This window comes from Cnephaeus nilssonii, assembly GCF_951640355.1.
Source record: "Cnephaeus nilssonii genome assembly, chromosome: 11".
NCBI classification, from domain to species: Eukaryota; Metazoa; Chordata; class Mammalia; order Chiroptera; family Vespertilionidae; genus Cnephaeus; species Cnephaeus nilssonii.
This window is the reverse complement of record NC_137082.1, coordinates 71,993,251-72,014,899: the sequence shown is the minus strand read 5'-3', so window position 1 is coordinate 72,014,899 and position 21,649 is coordinate 71,993,251. Positions and strand designations below refer to the sequence as shown.

The 21,649-nt window shown below is 41.1% G+C and overlaps 2 protein-coding genes across 5 annotated transcripts in view; one reads left to right on the top strand and one right to left on the bottom strand.

The window, feature by feature from the left end:
• The window catches only part of ZHX3 (zinc fingers and homeoboxes 3), a 129,931-nt gene that overhangs the window by 62,809 nt on the left and 45,473 nt on the right, over positions 1 to 21,649 (bottom strand). For 3 of the 4 annotated variants that reach the window (XM_079783786.1, XM_079783784.1, XM_079783785.1), the window contains exon 2: positions 5,991 to 6,110. The gene's annotated coding sequence lies outside the window, so the exon portion shown is untranslated. The remainder of the gene's footprint in view (positions 1 to 5,990; positions 6,111 to 21,649) is intronic. The other variant, XM_079783787.1, reaches the window with a different exon arrangement.
• On the top strand, positions 12,705 to 13,085 carry LOC307107718 (large ribosomal subunit protein eL39). Its single transcript, XM_079785147.1, has one exon. It carries the CDS (start codon positions 12,762 to 12,764, stop codon positions 12,915 to 12,917), a length of 156 nt encoding a protein of 51 aa, XP_079641273.1. The 5' UTR covers positions 12,705 to 12,761; the 3' UTR covers positions 12,918 to 13,085.

Below are 21,649 nucleotides of genomic sequence, written 5' to 3'. Positions count from 1 at the left end.
CCATGGCCACAGCCATCTTGGTTGGGTTAATTTGCATACTCGCTCCTGATTGGCTGGTGGGCATGGCTTGTGGGCATAGCAGAGGTACGGTCAATTTGCATGTTTCTCTTTTATTAGTGTAGATGTTGCGGCCCAGCCCACGTGGCTCAGTGGTTGAGCATCGATCAATAAACCAGGAGATCACAGTTCAATACCCGGTCAGGACACATGCCCGGGTTGCAAGCTTCATCCCCAGTCGGGGGGAGTGGGGAGGGGGGCATGCAGGAGTCAGCGGATCAATGATTCTCTCTCATCATTGATGTTTCTATCTCTCTCTCCCTTCTCCCTTCCTCTCTGAAATCAATAAAAATACATATTTTTTTAAGTTGCAAAAACAGTCCAGAAAATTTCCACATATCCCTGACCCAGCTTCCCTTTATGTTCGCACCTTGCATAACTATAGTACACTGAACAGAACCAGGACATTGGTACAATACTATTAACTAAACCAGAGAGCTGATTCAAATTTCACCAGTTTTTCCTACCAATGTCTTTTTTCTGTCTGGGGATCAAGAATCCCCACTGCATTTAGTCGTCATATCTCAGTATCCTGCAGTCTGTGACAGTTCTTTAGTCTTTCCTTGCCATTCATGTTCTTGACAGTTTTCAGAGCATTAATCAGTTATTTTGTTGAATGTCCCTTGATTTGGGTTTACCTGATGTTTTCTCATGATTATACTGGGGTTAGTCATTTTTGACAAAAATACCTCAGAAATGATTCTGTGTTCGTCTTAGTGCATCATGATGTTGTTATGTCTTATTACTGGTGGTGTAGATCTTGACCACTTGGTTAAGATGGTTTCTCTACTGTAAAGTCACTACCTTTTCTTTCCTTTATAGTTAACCAATATGTTGAAGGAATTTATTTGAAACTATGCAAATTCTATCAAAGGGTTCTTAAAGGACTACTGGCTCCCTCATTCACAAGCCTCCTCACTTCCCTTTAAAAAAACTCCAGAAGGTTAGGTGACATGATTTCCCCATATTATTTCTGTCATGCAAGTTCTTTGTTATTACTTTGTTAGCTCAGTGGGTTTTATTTTTCTTCTGCTTATAAAAATAGTATATCGCCCTGGCTGGTTTGGCTCTGGATAGAGTGTCGGCCTGCGGACTGAAGGGTCCCAGGTTCGATTCCGGTCAAGGGCATGTACCTTGGTTGCAGGCACATCCCCAGTTAGGGGTGTGCAGGAGGCAGCTGATCGATCTTTCTCTCTCATCGATGTTTCTAACTCTCTATCCCTCTCCCTTCCTCTCTGTAAAAAATCAATAAAATATATCTTTAAAAAAAATAGTATATCTTCATGGTCAAAAAAATTGTGAGGAGCTTACAACTATACCTTTAGAGATTGGTACCTGTTAGGAACTGAGTGTTTGTGTCCCCACCCCCAATTCAAGTTGAAATTCTAACCCCCAATGTGATGGTATTAGAAGGTGGAGCCTTTGGGAGGTTATTAGGTCATGAGGGTGGAATCCTTATAAAAAGGATTAGCCCTCTTATAAAAGGGAACCCCAGAGAGCTCTCTCATCCCTCCCCACCATATGAGGATACAAGGAAAAAAAAACCAGAAGAGGGCTCTCACCAGAATCTAACCATGTTGGCACCTTGATCTCAACTTCCAACAAAAATAATTAAATATTTGTTGTTTATAAGACCCCCAGTCTATGGTACTTTATTAGCACAGCTTGAACTAAGACAGCACTATAGGTATCCTGATATATATATATTCCAGTGAACCTGTTCTCTTCTTTTTAATACCACTTGGAGTCAGATACCATGGGCTTAATTAAATCCCAGCCCCACCATGCACTTTAGGCAAGTTACTTAATTTTGCATATTGATTGGTCCGCATCTGTTATTTACAGATGAAATGAGCAAAATTAAATAACATTTTTGGAAGAATTATTCAGTAAGGTAGAAATAAAAATTGTATGGCCTATATTTAAGAAAAGCCAGCTGAACACTGCCATGGGGAAGGTGAGGTCTCTCAGTGGACACCTGCAACTCCAGATGCCACATCTGGACCAAGGTGAAAATTGTTCATTGTTGAACTCCTTAAAAACTCCCAATCTCATTTGAGTCAGACACTAGACTTTTTTACATTCTGCCTCAAAACACCTCATCTGCCACTTCTCCATCACTGTTGTTACCACCTTGTTCAAGTTCCCATTGTCTCTCACCTGGATGACTGCCACAGCTGCTTAACCAACTTCCTCCCTGTAGTTTGTGCTGCACATGACAGTTATGCTTCTAAAAACAAAGTTGAGCATGATGCTCCCCTGCTTTAAAGCCTTTGTGGTACAGCCCACAGGATACAAACTCAAACTTGCTGGCCAGGCATTCAAGGCCCTTGACCATCTGGCCCCAATATCCCTTTGTCCAGTCTCATCTCCAACCACTTGGTACCTTTAGGTTTTGATGAACTAGGGCAATGAATTGGGTATCTTCAGGCTTATCCATTATCTCACAAAGCCCGACTGGTACAGGAACACTCAGCTCCCAGGATGCCTTCGCTCACTCAACAAACATCACTCCCTCCTCCCTCCCTGCCTCTGTGTCTCCAGGACACCTGACAGGTCACATAGATTTTGCCATTGTTGATCTGCATGCAGGCCACCTCTTCAACTAGAAAGGGGACCTTGAAGGCAGGGACAGACTGTCTTTATCTTTGTATCTCCTGCACCTAGCTCAGTATCTGTCCAGCTTGGAGTGAGGCCTTGGTGATTGTTAAATGAATCATAAGTAGCAAAATACTTATGACTAACAGGCTGAAGCCCAGAAGAATTGATACACTTCATCAAACACATGTAAAACATGAAAGGAAAAAATAATGGGGGTAGATAAGGAATAGGAAGAGTGGATGCCAAAAGAGAGAGTAACTGAATTTCCTTATATGCAAGGAAAGGGAAGTTCCTGGTTTTGCTTTAATAATACTATCTAATAAAAGAGTAATATGCAAATTGACCGTCACTCCAACACACAAGATGGCTGCCCCCATGTGGTAAAAAATGACTGCCCCCATGTGGACACAAGATGGCCACCACAAGATGGCCTGCAGGGGAGGGCAGTTGGGGGCGATCAGGCCAGCAGGGGAGGGCAGTTAGGGGTGACCAGGCCAGCGGAGGAGGGCAGTTGGGGGTGACCAGGCCTGCAGAGGAGGGCAGTTGGGGGAGACCAGGCCTGCTGTGGAGGGCAGTTGGGGGTGACCAGGCGCAGGGGAGGGCAGTTGAGGGTGAACAGGCCTGCAGAGGAGGGCAGTTGGGGGAGACCAGGCCTGCAGTGGAGGGCAGTTGGGGGGACCAGGCCTGTAGTGGAGGGCAGTGGGAGGGACCAGGCCTGCAGGGGAGGGCAGTTGGGGGAAACCAGGCCTGCAGGGAAGGGCAGTTGGGGGGACCAGGCCTGTAGTGGAGGGCAGTTGGGAGGGACCAGGCCTGCAGGGGAGGGCAGTTGGGGGAGATCAGGCCAGCAGAGGAGGGCAGTTGGGGGAGATCAGGCCGGCAGAGGAGGGCAGTTGGGGGAGACCAGCCCAGCAAAAAAAGGGCCGTTGGGGGAGACCAGGGCTACATGGCGGGCAGTTGGGGGGGACCAGGCCTGCAGGGGAGGGCAGTTTGGGGTTACTGGGCCAGCAGGCGAGGGTAGTTGGGGGTGACCAGGCCTGCAGGGGAGGACAGTTAGGGGCGACCAGGCTGGCAGGGGAGGGCAGTTAGGGGCAATCGGGCTGGCAGGGGAGCAGTTAGGCATCGATCAGGCTGGCAAGGGAGTTGTTAGGGGGATCAGGCTGGCAGGCAGAAGCAGTTATGGGCAATCAGGCAGGCAGACAGGCGAAGGGTTGGGAGCCAGCAGTCCTGGATTGTGAGAGGGATGTCTGACTGCCCGGTGGGATCGGGCCTAAACAGGCAGTCGGACATCCCTCAAGGAGTCCGATTGGAGAGGGTGCAGGCTGGGCTGAGAGACACCCTCCCACACACACACCCCTGCACGAATTTCGTACACTGGGCCTCTAGTAGTAAATAAATGTAGAAACTAATGTTATTTTTAGCACTAGGAGAATTCAAAGGTTTGTTCACCTTTAAAATTAGTTTTAAAGTGAAAAAGAAGGAAAAAACATTCCATATGACAGAACAGAGACAGGAAATATAAAAATTAAGGAACGAATTATATACAGAAAACATAACAATTGTACTATCAACCATAAATTAAAGATGATAAATTCACACGTAAGTAAATTATAGACTCTTCAAGATTGATTGAACAGAAGGACAAGCTTTACTTTAAGTATTGACAAAAAACATAAAAAGAATAAACACACAACTAAATAATCTTGAGAAACAAACAACCAAAAAAACTTAGAGGAACTTTTTTAAAAAGAAAGGAATTAATATTTGAAAGGAAAAACCAAAACTTTGGAAGGACCACAAGACACTGGCAGGAGTTGCTACCTATGGAGGCAGACATGACCTATGGATGCGACAGAATGATGCCAGCAAGAGAGAGTCTCTGTCCAAGTACTATGAGACAGGAGGCATGCATGAGGATTTAATAGAGGCTGAGGGGATACACAATTACCTGCACATCTGCATGAGTTTATATGTGAGATAAATTCCTAGAAATGCAATTGCTGAATTAAATGGTATGTACCTTGAAAAGTGAAAGATTAATCTATAAATATTTTAAAGGTGAAACAGAAAAAGCATGATGTGTAGAATAAATAAAATATCATACTTGATAGAAGTGGGATGAGAAAAATGAGGTAAGGTGGAGGTAGGCAAAATACTAGGTATAGACACTGACATAACAGAAAATTGGCTTTGTCCTTCCCATTAACTTTGCCCCCACAGCAGAAACCTGGAGGAGGAGGAGGACAGGAACCATGTGGCTATCTGGGAGGATATTCTCGGCAGGACTCAGCATGATAATGAGCAATAGAAAATGTGTGTACAAATTTACTTGCAAATAAACTTGTCTTCTGTTATTTTTAGTTTAGAGGACTAATATACAAGGCCATGAAATACTTTTTAACTCAAGCTGCCAACTCAGTTAAAGAATGAGCAAGCTGGAATACATCACATATTCAACAGCAGCCCTACTGTAATCCACCATAATGCAGAAAGTTCCAGAAGCTAGAATTTCCCATGGGCTGGGTGGCCCCAAGCTTGTGGAGGAGTTGCCATGTCTAAGTCAGGATGCTGTGCACAAGCTTCCAGCACTATTACCACCAATGACTCTGACTCAATTTCCTCCACTTTCTTTCCAAAAATTTCTACTCAGTATACTGGAAAAGAGCTCTTAATGTTATAATGAAAAGTTATGTAATGAATTTCCTTTATTTAAAAATGTTAACAACAACAACAAAACCCAAGTCTAAGCTTGTGAGTGCTGAATGACAAAATAAATTGAGTTCCCAACTAAATTAATAATAATAAAATTTTGTTAGAGCACATATACTTCATAAAGTGAAGGCTATGTCTATTTACATTGATTAACCAGTCTGCTTTGTTTTTAGCATTAAATTTAGCATTGAAAAAAATGTTTACTGTTCCTGAGGGCATTGCTGCCCATCTCATAGAATGTAACTTGAAAAACTGGTGTTCAAATTAGTGTTCTAATTTTTCAAGGCAGTAATTTAATAAAACAAAAGTATAAGTTCTACATTCAGACTTAAAGTTGACCTTGGACTAAATCTGCATATAACAGAGACACAACTCTACCTTTATAATACCCAATTGTCAACCTAAGACATAACAGGTTCCTAGGTGATCCAAGGAATCACAGAAATTGCATATTTCATATAGATTTTTAGATTAATTCAAAACAAATCATGTGGTCAAAGACCTCAGCAATAAAAATGGAAGGAGGATAAAATAACAAAAAGTTTAACAGCAACACAAGGACTAAATATTATGGCAAATATTATAGCAAGAAACGTGCTAAAATTCAGAAGCATACGATTTACCTGGGAAATATACTTTTTTCTTACTTCATTGGTTTCTCCAGTATCTCTCTTCACTTTATACAGTCCCGTGTGCATCTTTAAAGGTTCACTTGTTGTTGCTTCTGCAGTTGCAATTCAGTCCTGTAAAAGAAGCAGCATATCATCACTCCATGAGAAAAAAGATCAAGTATATTTTGGAAGCTGAGTTATCCAGTCTCATCAATCTCCCTTCCTAATTCATTTTCACCAGAACTATACACAAACAGAAAAGCCAAGGTGGTGGAGAGAGTAAAAAGAGGTCATTAAAATACAAACTAGACAGTTAAAACTACTTAAAATGCGAGTAGAAACTGAAAAATATAAATGGAAATAAGGCAAAGTCAATTGTCTCTTATAGTAGATCAGAACAAGACGATTCATTAAAATCTGTATTTTTAACCCTCTTTGCACCAATGAGTTGCCCTCTCTCCCTCCTAGCTAAGTTTGAGATAGCTTAGCAGAAATGATAAAATTAACTGACATGTGGCCTTACAATTTCAAGGCTGTGCACCTTCAAGGATCTGTTCTTTTTCACCACTTTTCCATTCAAAGTTCTGGGGTTTTCCTGGCATGGAATCTAGAGGTACCACAATGTTCTAGGCTGTGAGTTCTAGGCCAAAAACTATGTTATCTTTATCTTTGTTTCTGACCCTTACCCCTATGTTTTCACCTTCTGCCCAGGGCCAATGAAGAACACACAGTAACTCTTGGAGTAAAAAATAAGACAGTAACTATGTTTAAAACAACAACAACAAACAAAACACCAGAGATGCTTCATGTGATCTTATAATTACTTGGGAAACCGTTGAAAAACCACTTCTTTTGAGTTCTTTACTTCTTTTCCAAAGCATTTTCTTTGGTTGAAATGTACACTAGCAGTATAATGGCCCTAAAGAGAATATGCCAGAGGATCTCAGAACTTGAAACAGAACAGTGCATCGGTACACCAGAAAGGATCAGAACAGTGAGTATCTGTAAATGTAAACAAGTTTGCCCCTCAAAAAAGCACCCCTTACCAAAGTAGTTCCTACTTATCTTTCACCATCATTCTTACGTCTTTAGCATACACATAGCTAGCTCTGACTCTGTCAGGCACTGTTCTAAGAGCTTTAACTAAATTGACTAATTCTACCTTTATAACAACCCTATGAGGTAGATTCTAGTATTCAAATTGCCCAGATGGGAAAATTAAGGCACAGAAAGGTTAAGTAAATTGTGCAAGGAAATGCACTAAGCGCTGTTCACAGGCAGAGGGTTCTTGGACAAATGTAAGCCATAAGCTGCAGTCTCGTGCACCTATTTCACTTTCCTCTACTGTTGCCATTGTATAGTAGCTCAATGTCTAGCGGAATTAGCTCTTGTTGGAAATTTTCCCTAATTAATATTTTATTGAAAAACAACTTTTAACTCTCCACAACTTAAAGACTAACCTTTTCTTATTTTTAAAAATTATCCAATGCACATCACAAAAAGGAAACCATAATTTTATGGAAATCAGAAGCAATAACTATTTTAAGCTGAATACTCACATTCACCCACTACTTTAGCTTATTAGATTTATTCCAGACAGTTTGCTATGCTTACTAATTTCCTTCTAACTTTAAAATCACAAGGCCCTGGCTCAAGCAAGGCATTTATTCTTTTACTCTCTAGTTCAGCTGATTGGGGCATGATGCTAATGATGCCAGAAGCTGTGGGTTGAATCCACTAGAAACCAATTAGCTTTGCTGGCTTCAAGTCTACAAATTCTTAGTCTGGATGGCCTATTGTGGATCCTAAGAGGAACCAGGTGGGAGTGTGTGACACAGCACAGATACATCTGCAGGAGGAATGAGTCCACATATAACACTGGGTCAGAAGCAGGACAGGGGGTGGGGGGTGGAGAAGCATCAACTTTACTCATAAAGAAAAGCTTCATGATCATATTGGCAGAGCAGTTCTACCCTTCTAAGAAGTTCTTCTCAATCTCAGACCTTTTGCCAGAATCGAGCCTAAAGTCCCTCCTTCAAAAAACAGGTGTAAGATTAAAAAAATAATAAGAAACTAAGGTTTTTAGTTTTTGCACAAGCTCTGCTTGATTGATCTAAAACAGGATTTTCTTTTTTTTTTTTTGAATTTTTATTTCTGACATCAATTCCACTGACAATAAAAAGTACTTGTGATAGTTTAGATAGTCACAAAAATCTCTAGCAGTGCAGCATAGTAAAGCATCAGAAAAATCTTACTACAATTCCATATGAATTTTTTTAAATTTACTCTTAATTTTTATAAAACCAAAATCTGCTCCATCTCCAAATAATATAAAGTTATTTTAGACATTAAATAAGGAAGAGGAGAACAGGAACTAATTAGCACTAGGAGAATTAGTTTCTCTACTGTAAAGTCACTACCTTTTCTTTCCTTATAGATTCTTTTTTTTAATTTACTCTTAATTTTTATAAAACCAAAATCTGCTCCATTTCAAAATAATATAGTTATTTTAGACATTCTTTCTCAAATTAAATAAAGAAACCAACCAGTATCAGTCGAGATCAAACTTTAAAACCTAGGGCCTGTTCAAGATATAAATTTTACCAGTTCTACAAATAAAAATGAAAAAACAAAACTATATTCCTTAATTGTTATTTTGAAAAAAAACCCACTTGGGATCATCCATCTTCCAGTTTTCCTGCCCACAGGTGGAAAGAACTTTCCCAATGTTCTAATACTATAAAGCACATGGGTTCCTACAGTCACAAGGTAACTATGACAGCAAAGCCACAGTTATTTATGAGATCACAAAAACTATATGATGTAATTTTTAAAAATTGAGGTAAAACTGAAGTAACATAAAATTAGCCATTTTAAAGTATACAATTCAGTGGCATTCACAATGTTGTACAACTGTCACCTCTACCTAGCTCCAAAGCATTTTAGTCGCCCATTGAATTCATTAAGCAGTCACTACCATTTCCTATTCCACTAATATATTTTATTGCCTCTATGGATTTACTTTCCATGATATTTCATATAAATGCAATCACACAATATGTGACCTTTTGTGTCTACCTTGAAGACAGGTATTCAAACAAATACTTGTACACAAATGTTTATAGAAGCACTAGAGGCCCGGTGCACGAATTCGTGCATGGGTGGGGTCCCTCGGCCTGGCCAGTGATCGGGGCCATCTCAATTGGGGCAGGCTGGCCGGGGGGTGAGACTGCAGGAGGTTGTCCAGACAGCTGGGGGAAGGGACCGTGGGAGGTTGTCCAGCCACAGGAGGTTGGCTGTGGGAGCGCACTGACCACCAGGGAACAGCTCCTGCGTTGAGTGTCTGACCCCTGGTGGTCAGTGCACATCATAGCGACCAGTCAATCCGTTGTTTGGTTGACAGGTTGTAACGGTTGCTTAGGCTTTTATATACTACTGGAGGCCCGGTGCATGAAATTCGTGCATGGAGGGGGTCCCCTCAGCCCAGCCTGTACCCTCTCCAATCCGGGACCCCTCAGGGGATGTCCAACTACCAGTTTAGGCCTGATCCCGGGGATCGGACCTAAACCGGCAGTCAGATATCCCTCTCACAATCCAGGACTGCTGGCTCCTAACTGCTCACCTGCCTGCCTGCCTGATCTCCCCTAACCACTCTGCCAAGAACTCACAATTCCTGCTCTTGGGTAATATGCTGAGTATCTGAATGTATGACAACCATTTAAGGCTAGGGGGAGTATTTTTTCCAATTACCAAAACATTTGCCCAAAGAGGCCATGGTTTTTTTTTATGTAGCCTGTACTAGAAGAGCAGTGAGGGGCTGCATAACAAATGCTTCAAGTCATCTGGTGCTCCTTACCCCAGATGCCCAGCAGAAGGGAGCCCAGATGGGCACTTAGTGACACTTGCTACAGGGCCAGCTGGGGAGGAACCATCCCCACCCACTCTGTGTCATCAGCACTCAGCATTCTGAGTAACCCTGAACAACTGCTGTGATAGCTTTCTCTAGGTTTTTTTCCTCTCCTCCCTCCCTCCCTCCCTCCCTTCCTCCCTCCCTCCCTCTTTCTTTTCTTTTTTCTTTTCTTTTCTTTCTATAAAAGGAGCTTTCCATTAATTTGCAGGCTTGCCACTCTGTGCCCAGGCACTGAACTCCTGAGACATCTGTCCTGGACTTGGCAGACCCACTTTAGTTTTGTTCTCTGCTCTCTGTGGTGCTCTTGGTTACAAGCTCCCTCCTGGAAACAAGCCCTTAACTGTCGGCAAATGCCTGATTTGCAAGCACTATTACACAGGAAAAGAGAAGCAGGGGGGCATGAAGGGGTTTATGACACAGCTACAAATTAACCATCCCTGGGTTTAAAATAGTCCAAATCTGGCCTGGCTGGCATGGCTCAATGGTTGACCGTCAACCTATGAACCAGGAGGTCATGGTTTGATTCCCAGTCAGGGCACATACCCGGATTGTGGGCTCTATCCCCAGTGGGGGCGTGCAGGAGTCAACTGATCAATGATTCTCTCTCATCATTGATGTTTCTATCTCTCTCTCCCTCTCCCTTCCTCTCTGAAGTCAATAAAACAATATTTAAAAAAAAATAGTCCAAACCTGGGCACATCCTACATGTCTATAAACATGAGGATGGATAAACAAATGGTGGTATTCAGACAATGGAATACCATTTAGCAATTAAAAAGGAAGAGTAGGTTTTTGATATATATAATATGGATGAATCTCAAAATTATGTTGAGCAAAAGGAAGTAGACATAAAAGAATATGTTATATGATTCTTTATATAAAGTTCTTTAAAAAATCTATGATGGTGAAAATCAGAATAGAGATTACCTTTGTGTGGTGTTCACATGAGTTTAAAACTTATTGAACTATACATTTAAAATATGCACATTTTGCCCTTGCCAGTGTGGCTCAGTTGGTTGAGCATCTTTCCATGCACCAAAAGGCCACGGGTTCAATTTCCGGTTAGGGCACATGCCCAGGTTTCAGGTTTGCTCCCTGGTTGGCGTGCATATGGGAGGCAGCCAATTGATTTTTCTCTCTCATATCTCACATTAATGTTTCTTTCTCTCTTTCTCTTTCTCCTTCTCCCTTCCTCTCTAAAAATAAAAACATTTTAAAATATATAAATATAACATGCACATTTTGCTGTATGTATATCTCAATTTTTATGAATAAAGTTTGAAAGTCTTTATAAAAATGGTAAAAAGGCAGTTTTCCATCATATTGTACCTGTGTCTAACATTTTGAGAAAGAGGAAAGATATTTGAAGTACTCAAATATACTTCTTTAGACAAAACAAAGATAAATCTCTTTAAAGTAGTATAGAAATTTATATCAGTGTATTCATTTAATTCTTAAAACTGAATTACATAAAGCATTCTCTCAAATTTCTCCTACTCTAACATCCAAGTTAAATATTTTAAGCACATATTGAGAGTAGAAAAGTATGATTTAGAGGGAGGGAAGGAAGGAGAGGGAGACGGAGGAGGGAGGAGGGAGAGGAAGAAACATCGATGTGAGAGAGACACATCAATTGGTTGCCTCCCACACATGCCCCGATCAGGACCAGGGATCAAACCTGCAACCCAGGCATGTGCCCTTTACCGGGAATTGAACCTGAGACTCCTGGTCCCCAGGCTGATGCTCTAACCACTGACCACACCAGCCAGCTCTTTATAATAAAGTGGGGGACCACCCACATAAGTGCTAGAACTAGAGGATGAAGAAATAGCATGACAAATGACAAGGCACACCCCGCCCCCCCCGCCAGAACCCTGGAGGGATATTCCAACTATTTAGCAGGACCAGTGATCCTGTACCCACTTGTGCTAAGGGAACCTGCTACAGTTACCACTCTGATCACATAATCAGGGTTCTCAGCCCAGGTTGCATGCACATCAGAAACACCTGGAGAACTTTAAAAAAATACCAGTTAACATACAAATGGCCAACAGGAAAAGATGCTCACCACCACTAATCATCAGGGAAATGCAAATCAAAACCACAATGAGATATCACTTCATACCTGTAAGAATGGCTATTATATAAAAGACAACAGACAACTAGAATTGGCAAGGATGTGGAGAAAAGGGAGCCCTTGTGCGCTGTTGGTATGAATGTAAACTGGTGCTGCCACTATGGAAAGCGATATGGAGATGCCCCCCAAAATTAAAAATAGAACTACCATATAATCCAGCAATTCCACTTCTTGGTATTTATCCAAAGAAAATGAAAACACTAACTCAAAAATATATATAAACCCCCATGTTCATTGCAGCATTACTTATAATAATCAAGATGTGGAAATAACTAAGTGTCCATATATATAATGGAATATTATTCAGCCATATAAAAGAATGAAATCTTGCTATTTGCAACAACATGGATGGACCCTGAAGACATTTATGGTTGTCCCAACTGAGAGAGCTGGGTTCTAGTGGGTAAAGACCAGGGATGTTGCTGAACATCTCACAATGCACAACACAGCCCTCACAACAACGTATATCCAGCTAAAAATATCAATAATGTCAAGGTTTAGAAATTCTGCATTAGATTCCCCAAGGCATCTCAGTCTGCTCCCAAAAAGTTAAGAATTACTATTCCATAGTTTTATTTGCATAATAAAAGGCATAGACAAGAAGTGTTTCTGCAGCCTGAAAAAAAGAAAGTCAATTTGAGATACAAGAAGCAGTGTTGATCAAATAAATTATTAAAACTTATAGTTAGCTCTCTTTCTCCGCCATCGAGGTGCATGTGTTTGCTTCTCCTTCACCATGTCTTCCCACAAGACTTTCAGGATCAAGAGGTTCCTGGCCAAGAAACAAAAGCAGAATCGGCCCATTCCCCAATGGATTCGGATGAAAACTGGTAATAAAATCAGGTACAACTCGAAGAGGAGACACTGGAGAAGAACCAAACTGGGCCTATGAGAAATCACACATGAGAGATGACTCACATATTTATGCTGTATCCAGGTTGCCTACACCTTTAAATAATTGAAAAGATGCTACTGTCTGGACAGTTGGGGCATTTTAATTGGAAAATTAATGGATTTGTGATTTTGCTCTGTTGATTTTTTCCCCCTCCAATAGTAGGTTGGTTCAGTAATAAATGCGTGAGACCTTTAAAAAAAACAAACTTATAGTTAAATCCTGACAATTATTGATCAAATAGAATGTGAAGTGCAATACAACTGCTAATAAAAACTCTTGAACGGAAATAGGCATAATGTAGAAAATTAATCAGAAACTTTGTAAAACGTCTGGAAACCAAAGGATATGCTGCCATATCCAAGTGCAATCATATAACTTCTCTTCTCATTAGGCAGAATTAGGCTTTCAATGCCTCTAATGAGATCCACCTCTAAATGACAGCCAAACAAACTATTGAAACCTAGTTCCATTACATGCAGTAAAACCGGGCAAATAAGCAATCTAACAAAATGTACAGTGTCTTATGACCACTTCTCATTAACATTCCCTGAAGATAATTATTTTGATCAGCTAGAGACCAGTACAAGTTATAACACTCAAAATTAAGTGCATCACCAAAGTTACTTCAGTTCTTCAGATGTCCTATTTGTGTGTGTGCCCATGCACATGCATGTATGCGTGTACATAAGAATGACTCACATGTCAATGATGTTCTATACTCTGGAAATGAGGTCTCCCCCTCTCACCTGCATCTGTCCAGCTATAGTACAGCTTGCAAAAGTCCATAATATGGAGCTTCAGTTATTTACTAACTGCAGTTGAATGACTTCCTATAAAAAGCAAGTCACCCACTGGTAAGGAAAGGAAGGCAAGTACATCTCCTGGGGAGTCAGTCAATGAACATTAATATAACTTATCCATGGTCACTGTGAGTTAATGACAAACATGAGGAATCACATTCTCCAATCTCTAAACTAGACTCTGTTCAGAACACAATTTTATTTAGAAACAGTACATGAAAAGTAAGAAAATGAAGTCTTGGGTGGGAAAAGGGTGAAGAGAGAGGTAAAAAGGACAAACTTAACTCTCTATACTTGCAGATATTTTGGCTGTTAATAAAATATATCCTATCTAATAAAAGAGTAATATAAAAATTGACCGTACCTCCGCTACACCCACAAGCCACGTCCACAAGCCAATCAGGAGCAAGTATGCAAATTAACCCAACCAAGATGGCTGCAGCCACAGAGAAAGCAGGAGGCTTGGGTTTCCCTGGCAATGGAGGAAGCCAAGCTTTCCGCCTGCCCTGGCCTGCCTTGGCCTCCACTTAAGGCTACAAAGTTTCAATTATAGAAGATAAATAAATCCCAACAAAAATGGCTGTGGCCACAGAGCGAGCAGGTGGCTTGGCTCCGCTCAAGGCTACAAAGTTTCAATTATAGAAGATAAATAAATCCCAGATACCAGGGCCTCCGCTTGGGTCGGCGGGGGGCGTGGCCGGCCTGCAAACCACCACAGGCCCCTCGCCCAGGCCGCCCCACACCCCAAGGGAACCCCCACCCTGATCCGGGACACCCTTCAGGGCAAACCAGCCAGCCCCCACCCATGCACCAGGCTTCTATCCTGTCTAATAAAAGAATAATATGCAAATTGACTGTCACTCCAACACACAAGATGGCTGCCCCGTGTGGTCAAAGATGACTGCCCCATGTGGACACAAGATGGCCACCACAAGATGGCCAGCAGGGGAGGGCAGTTGGGAGGGACCAGGCCTGCAAGGGAGGGCAGTTGGGGGCGATCAAGCCTGCAGGAGAGGGCAGTTAGGGGTGACCAGGCTGGCAGAGGAGGGAAGTTGGGGGCGACCGGGCCTGCAGGGAAGGGCAGTTAGGGGTGACCAGGCCTGCAGGGGAGGGCAATTAGGGGTGACAAGGTCTGCAGGGGAGGGTAGTTAGAGGCAAACAGGCTGGCAGGGGAGCAGTTAGGCATCAATCAGGCTGGCAGGGGAGTGGTTAGGGGGTGATCAGGCTGGCAGGCAGAGCGGTTAGGGGCAATCAGGAAGGCAGGCAGGCAGGCGAGCAGTTGGGAGCCAGCAGTCCTGGATTGTGAGAGGGATGTCTGACTACCTGTTTAGGCCTGATTCCGGTAGGATCGGGCCTAAACAGGCAGTCAGACATCCTTCGAGGGGTCCCAGATTGGAGAGGGTGCAGGCTGGGCTGAGCGACACACACCCCCATGCATGAATTTCGTGCACTGGGCCTCTAGTGTGTGTGTGTGTGTGTGTATAGTGTGTGTGTATGTGTGTGTGTATATATATATATATATATATATATATATATATATATATATATATTTGTTCGTATGTTACTTACATATTTTTGAGGGGCTTTTTGCTAATCCTCACCCGAGGATATTTTTTCCATTGATTTTTTAGAGAGACAGAGTGGAAAGGAAGGTCGGGAGGGGGAGGGAGAGAAACATCTATGTTAAGAAAGATACATCGATTAGTTGCCTCCTGCTCGTGCCCCACTAGCGCAGGAATTAAACCTGAAACCCAGTGCCCTTGACCAGGACATGAACATGAGATCCTTTGGTGCATGGGCCAATGCTCTAACCATTTAACACACTGGTCAGGGCTACTTATATAATTTTAAAAAGTTATTACACAAAAAACTCCACTTCTCAAACATTTGTAATAGAAAAGTTAGTTCCCCCAAAATAATGAGAAAATTGACTTGCTTCATAATGTTACAATTACTGAACAAAGAATGCTTATTACATAAGTACTTAAAAAGGGATACAGCTGTTGATCAAATTAATTCATAACATTTATTTGGTACTAACAAGGTGCCAAGAATCAGGCTGAGACTCTCTCCTGCTCTCAGACCACTCACTACCCCATGCTGACCTCTGTTCCAAGTGCTGCAAGTTCCACCTTACATGCCAACGATCCTCAAACCCAGCTTCCTCTCAACCACAGAGCCAGCTACCCACAGCATTTCTATTCTTGAATGACCCACTGCTCCCAAGCTCACCATGTCCCAAACCAGGATCATCATCTTCCTCAGACCGGGTTCATTTCCTTTATTTCATGTTTGACTGCAGCTTTAGAGCCACTCAATCTCCATGATGGTGTCAACTTTTTGCTGAGTGCTACCATCTATCATCCCTTTAATCTAGAACAGTGACTGGCACACAATAGATACTTAATAAATATTTGCTAAATAAATACATGTTTAGAACTGTGTGCTCTAAGAAACTAAAATTTAGAAAACTAAAAAAATTGGGGGATATTCTTCCAGCCAATGCCAAAGTTTACCAGAAGGGTGATGAACTGGAGGTTCATAGGCAGAGAAACTGGACTGCAGAAGACAAGTCTTAGCTGACCATAGTGATATTTGAGGGAAAATGAATTGTTCTTACAGATAGGGCCCCAATGTTTCCCATAGATAACTACCACTCCTGTCTTACAGCAGACAAATTCCCACCTTTACTGATATATTATATGCCCATGACCTGTGGTCTTTAGTTAAACATTCTCCATCACCAGAGGTGTTGGGCATAGGCTTGGGCATTTTTGTACTGGAAGGACAACTATCCTAAATTACCTTTACACCCCTTTGAATTTCAGGACTTTGTAATTTTATTTATTTAGCTGTATGTATTTTGTAATTATTTAACACTAGAGGCCCGATGCACGAAGATTCATGCAAGAATGGGCCTTCCTTCCCCTGGCTGCTGGCACTGCCTTCGCTCTGGCCCGGAGTCGCCTTTCCGCCTTCCCATGCTGCCCAGAGGCCTGGAGCGGTTGGGGCAGTGCGGAATGCCTGCGTCCTGCCCCATCTGCTCGGAGCCTGTGTAGGCAAATTAACCCCCCTTTGTTGGGTTAATTTGCATACTCACTCCTGATTGGCTGGTGGGAGTCACAAAGGTACGGTCAATTTGCATCTTACTCTTTTATTAGTGTAGCTTAAGGTATTAAGAATGGACGCAAACATTTGCAAAGCTTTAAGAAGACATCAACACGCTTTTTAGACATCCTAACTAATAGAACCTAATACTACTGAATATATAACCATTTTCAATCATCAGTAGGTCACTGGTGAATGATTACATACTGTCAAATGTGTTGTTCAATGCAATTGTGCTTCCTATTTCAAGTTCATGAATGACTCCAAAGTCACAGTCAAACAAAAGGAAAATAAAGGAGGTCCTTGTTTTATCCCAAATTTGAATTTAAAGGGATGATTACATCATTGAACTGGATACAGATTGATGTCTCCCTCAGTACATCTCATTTTATTCATAAAGAAGGCATCTGTCTTCCTTTGGGTAACATATCAAGGATATGATCTTGTACCAATAAAAGTACTGGATATACCTACAAAACATTCCAAAATTTGCATTTTTCCTTTCAGCAGTTTTAACAATGTTTAGTACTATCACATTTTTGACACAATTCAAGGTGCTGATTAAAGCTTTTTTTTGCCCCCTAGATTACAAATGCCACAGGGAAATGACCTTTACTTGTTCACTGCTATATTCCTAGTGTTTAACAGTATGTTTTACAAATAGTAGGTGGTCAATAAAAGTTTGTTGAATAAACAAATATTCACCTCTATCCTAGTTGTAATTTGATCAAAAACACACTGGCCAGGGGAGGGGAGGTAGAGGCCGGGCAGAAGGCGGTGCCGGCAGCCAGGGGAAGGAAGTGGGAGAAACAGGGGATATCTGTTAATAGTGTCAACAACAAAAAACAAACACACCTATAGACTAAAAACTAGTAATAAGAAGTCCAAACACATTTTTAGCAAAAGCAACAATGGAGTAAATAAGGGCATTTCAAGAGGACCAGTTTGAAAGGGGAACGCTCAGATTTGACAAAGTTCTGTTATGGTTGTTGAACAACCTAACTCAGTCCTTACAACTCTGTTATTAAGTTACTAAAACTCCATAGCCTTCCTTTAAAAAGACTAAGTCTAAAAAGAAGTGATGGATAAATTACAGTTTGTTTTACTGAATGGTGATTATGTACCAGGTACTGTGCTTGGCACCTGACATTTATTTCATGTAATCCTCACGAACACCCTATGACGCAAATGCCCGTTATCTCCACGTTATTGATGAGGAATCAGAGAGGCAAAGAAACCTGGCTTAGGTCATCCATTGGCAAGACTGTTGCTCTTAACCACTAGGCTATGCTGGCAGACCCAAAGTTTCTCTGATCATAATACTGCCACGGCAGCTATGTGGTCCAAATGAGCATGTGGAAAAGTAGTTATAGTCACTCACTAAATATTAGTTATTTACCTTCCTGTTTCTCCTCTCCCACTTTCTTTATCTAGGGGCCTCTGTCCTGGCTCCTTAGGCTATGTTCCCTGAGTTGTAATTTGGGAAGATAAGCAGTGACCCAATAATTTGCTTCCTCCCTGCCTACAAGTTTGGGGAGCTTTAGGAGATTTTGAACAATTTGTGGTATTGTCTGATGCAGGCCACTGAAAAGCAATTAAACATATTAGTCATGATTGGGGAAATTAAGCACATTGCTTCAGTCAGGCAGTTAAGTGGTGGAGCTGAGATCCGAAACCAGGACTTTTCTCCCCCCATGTAGTGCTCCTGTCACTACTGAAAGGGGAGTCATATAACCTCAAGATGGGTTACCCACATAAACAAGGAAGACAGATAACAGAATTCATATAAAACTTTAAGAATATGTGGAAATAGATGAGAGGTGCTGCCAGAGGAAGGCAAATCCAGAATAATACAAATGACTTTGCAAATGGAAGGCTACAGCAGCATCTGTAAGTAGGTTTTGTACTAAACCAAGTTAGTACAGGTTTGGAAAGGCTGAGTGGAGCAATTTTTAAAAATATCTTCTCTTTTAACCAAAAATGCAATAATCATGATAGAAATTACTATATTTTCTTTGTTAATAATTTAGCAAGCACAGAGCATAAGTACTACATAAAAGTTGCAGTTTTGTAAAAGAAATAAAACATTGGTTTAAAAATATATCTTCTAAACCTGTAATTCTTATGTAGACCATCAATTAAAACTAAAACATGAGTTTTGAAAAAATACATTTTAAGCAATCAGGAAAATTTTAATATACTGAGTATTAGATGATATTAAAAAACTTGTTGCTGTTTTTAGATATGTTAATGGCACTATAGTTATGGGGTTTAAGTTCTATTATTTAATCATTGTTAACACATCCAAGTCATTCTTTTCAACCTGGATTGAATATGAGCATGATTATTTTTCACTGAAACTAAAAGCCTTATTATTATCAATGTCAAGACTTAATTTTTTGCTGCTGTTGTTTTTCTACTCTGATTGACATGTCCTAATTTAATGTCTAGTTACAGGACTCAATTTTGTAACGTATTTGGAAGACACAGTATTTAGTATTTAGGAGTTAGAATTATCTAAACATATTAATGAACAATGGAGAAGTAATCAACTCATTGAAACTAATAATACTTGGTTTGGGTTGTTTTCTTTTTTATGAGTTTTGTTTTGTTTGTTTGCTTAATTCCTTCACCTTTTCATTTTTCTTTATGTATACTATAATTCAATAAAAATATTTATGTTAAGTTACATACTGAAGTATTACAGATGAAATGCTAGGATATGTGGAATTTGCTTTAAAAGATCAGAAGAAGTGGGGTTGGAAGGGGAGATAAGGTGCTCATGACCTCCCTGTGCTGTGTTCTACAGAACTCACTTGCTAATCTATAACTGAAAGGCAGCCAGCTGCAAGAGTATCTTTCAGTTTAGGAATGTAATTTCAACAATGCATCCATTTTCTCCAAATTCCAATAGAGAAAAAAAAAATTGGATGCTCCATAACATTTCTTATAAAAGAATTTTATCAGTAACACTGTACTTTCTAGCCAATGTTTAAAAAACTAAGTATTTAGTTTCTCTTTGGGTAACTTTCCGATATACAAAAGTACACCAGATTTATAACTTAAAAAGTGCTCAGTATACATGAGCATTTTATCAATGTCCAGATGACAAGAAACTTGAAAAGATACCAATTATGTTGGATAACAGTTTGTTGGACTGGAGTAAAGGGTCAATCAAACATGCACAGAAAGGTCCACAACCACTTCGAAGCCGGTGAAACCGCAACACTCACATTTTCTTCATTTACCTAGTGAGATAGGAGATGAAGCTCTGAGTACCTGCATGACACAGTATTTGTTGGGGGCTCTAATGGGACAGCACAGCTATCCACACACTGAAGGATTTGCTCTAATGAACAACTGGACCCCCAAACTGTGCCTTACTGCTCAAAGTATGGCCTCATAGGCCCCACAGTGTCTGCATCACCTGGGAACTTGTTAGAAAGACGGAATCTCAGGCTATACGCAGACTTATTAAATCAGAACCTGCATTTTAACCAAATTCCCAGGTAATTTGTATGCGCAACACAGTTTGAAAAGCATGGGATTAGGGGACTACTGTCAATTTGGAGGGAGATTTCCACGGGGCTCTTCCAGGGGCCTTCCCTGGTCCTCATTTATACTGACGACTTATATGAGGATACTGAAGAGCCCTCATCAAATCCCAAATGACACTAATCTAGAAGGACAAAATTACACAAGCATCTCTTGGAAGAGACCAGCTTGACAGCAGATCACGTGAAAAGATACAAGTAATCGGGTTTTGCTAAAGAAAGAAAAGTAATACACACTTGAATGCATTACTGCAAATCAGGTAATTTCTAGAGAGCTGGATGCAAATCTGGCCACATATTTTAACAGAGTAACTGACAGCAAACTGTGGTCACAGACATTGGTGAATGACTAGAAGAAAGGGATCTGGAGATTCTATCATGACAAATGGCTAAACCGGAGGACATTAAATCTGAAGAGGCAACTAAAAGTGGGGACGTTGTAGTTGTATTCACACATTTGAAGGACTGTCTCAAGACAGTTCGTTCTGCAATTAGTTTCTGAGCATCTGTTATGTGCCAGGCACTATGCCAGGAGTTATGAACAGAGAGAGTTAAAAACCAGACCTGATCTCTGATTTTCTGAAGACTCCTGACTAGTGGTAGAAGCTTGTCTGTTGCTCCAGAAAGCAGAATTATGGACAGTGGAAAGCAAGTGGAAAGTCAACAGCACCATACAAGGGACCTCCTCTGGCTAGAGGGCTCCAGCTTTGTAAAAGAGTGAACAGACATAAGGGTCCAGGTCCCCCAAGTGAACAGAATGGATTTGGAAGGGAAAGACCACCTCCCAGGGAGTAGCCCAGGGGACTACCTGGCCAATGCTAATATTACAGAGTTACAGGATAATAGGGGCCAATATCATAAATCAAATACAAGATCTGTTCAGAATTACACTATGTGCAATTGAGCCAAGAACACATTTTTTAAAACTTAATCACAATTTAGGGTTTCAGTTAAATTTTGTGTGCAAAGATAAGTGATGTCCAATTTCTCTTTTAATAATAATTTTAAAAATAGGATTTAGCCCTGGTCGGTGTTGCTAAGTGGTTAGAGCGTCAGCCTGTGCACCGGACGGTTTTGGGTCACATACCTCAGTTGCAGGGGGCATGTGGGGGGCAACTAGTCAATGTCTCTCACATCAATGTTTCTCTCTCTCTCCCCCCCTCCTTCCCTTTCCTCTACTCTCTAAGAAAAGCAATGGAAAAAATATTCTCAGGTAAGGATCAAAAACACACCTTAGGATTTAAATAAAAAAATCAAGATTAACATT

Excerpts from the sequence above, each read along its gene's own strand:
- LOC307107718 (XM_079785147.1), top strand. The coding sequence starts at position 12,762 with ATGTCTTCCCACAAGACTTTCAGGATCAAGAGGTTCCTGGCCAAGAAA.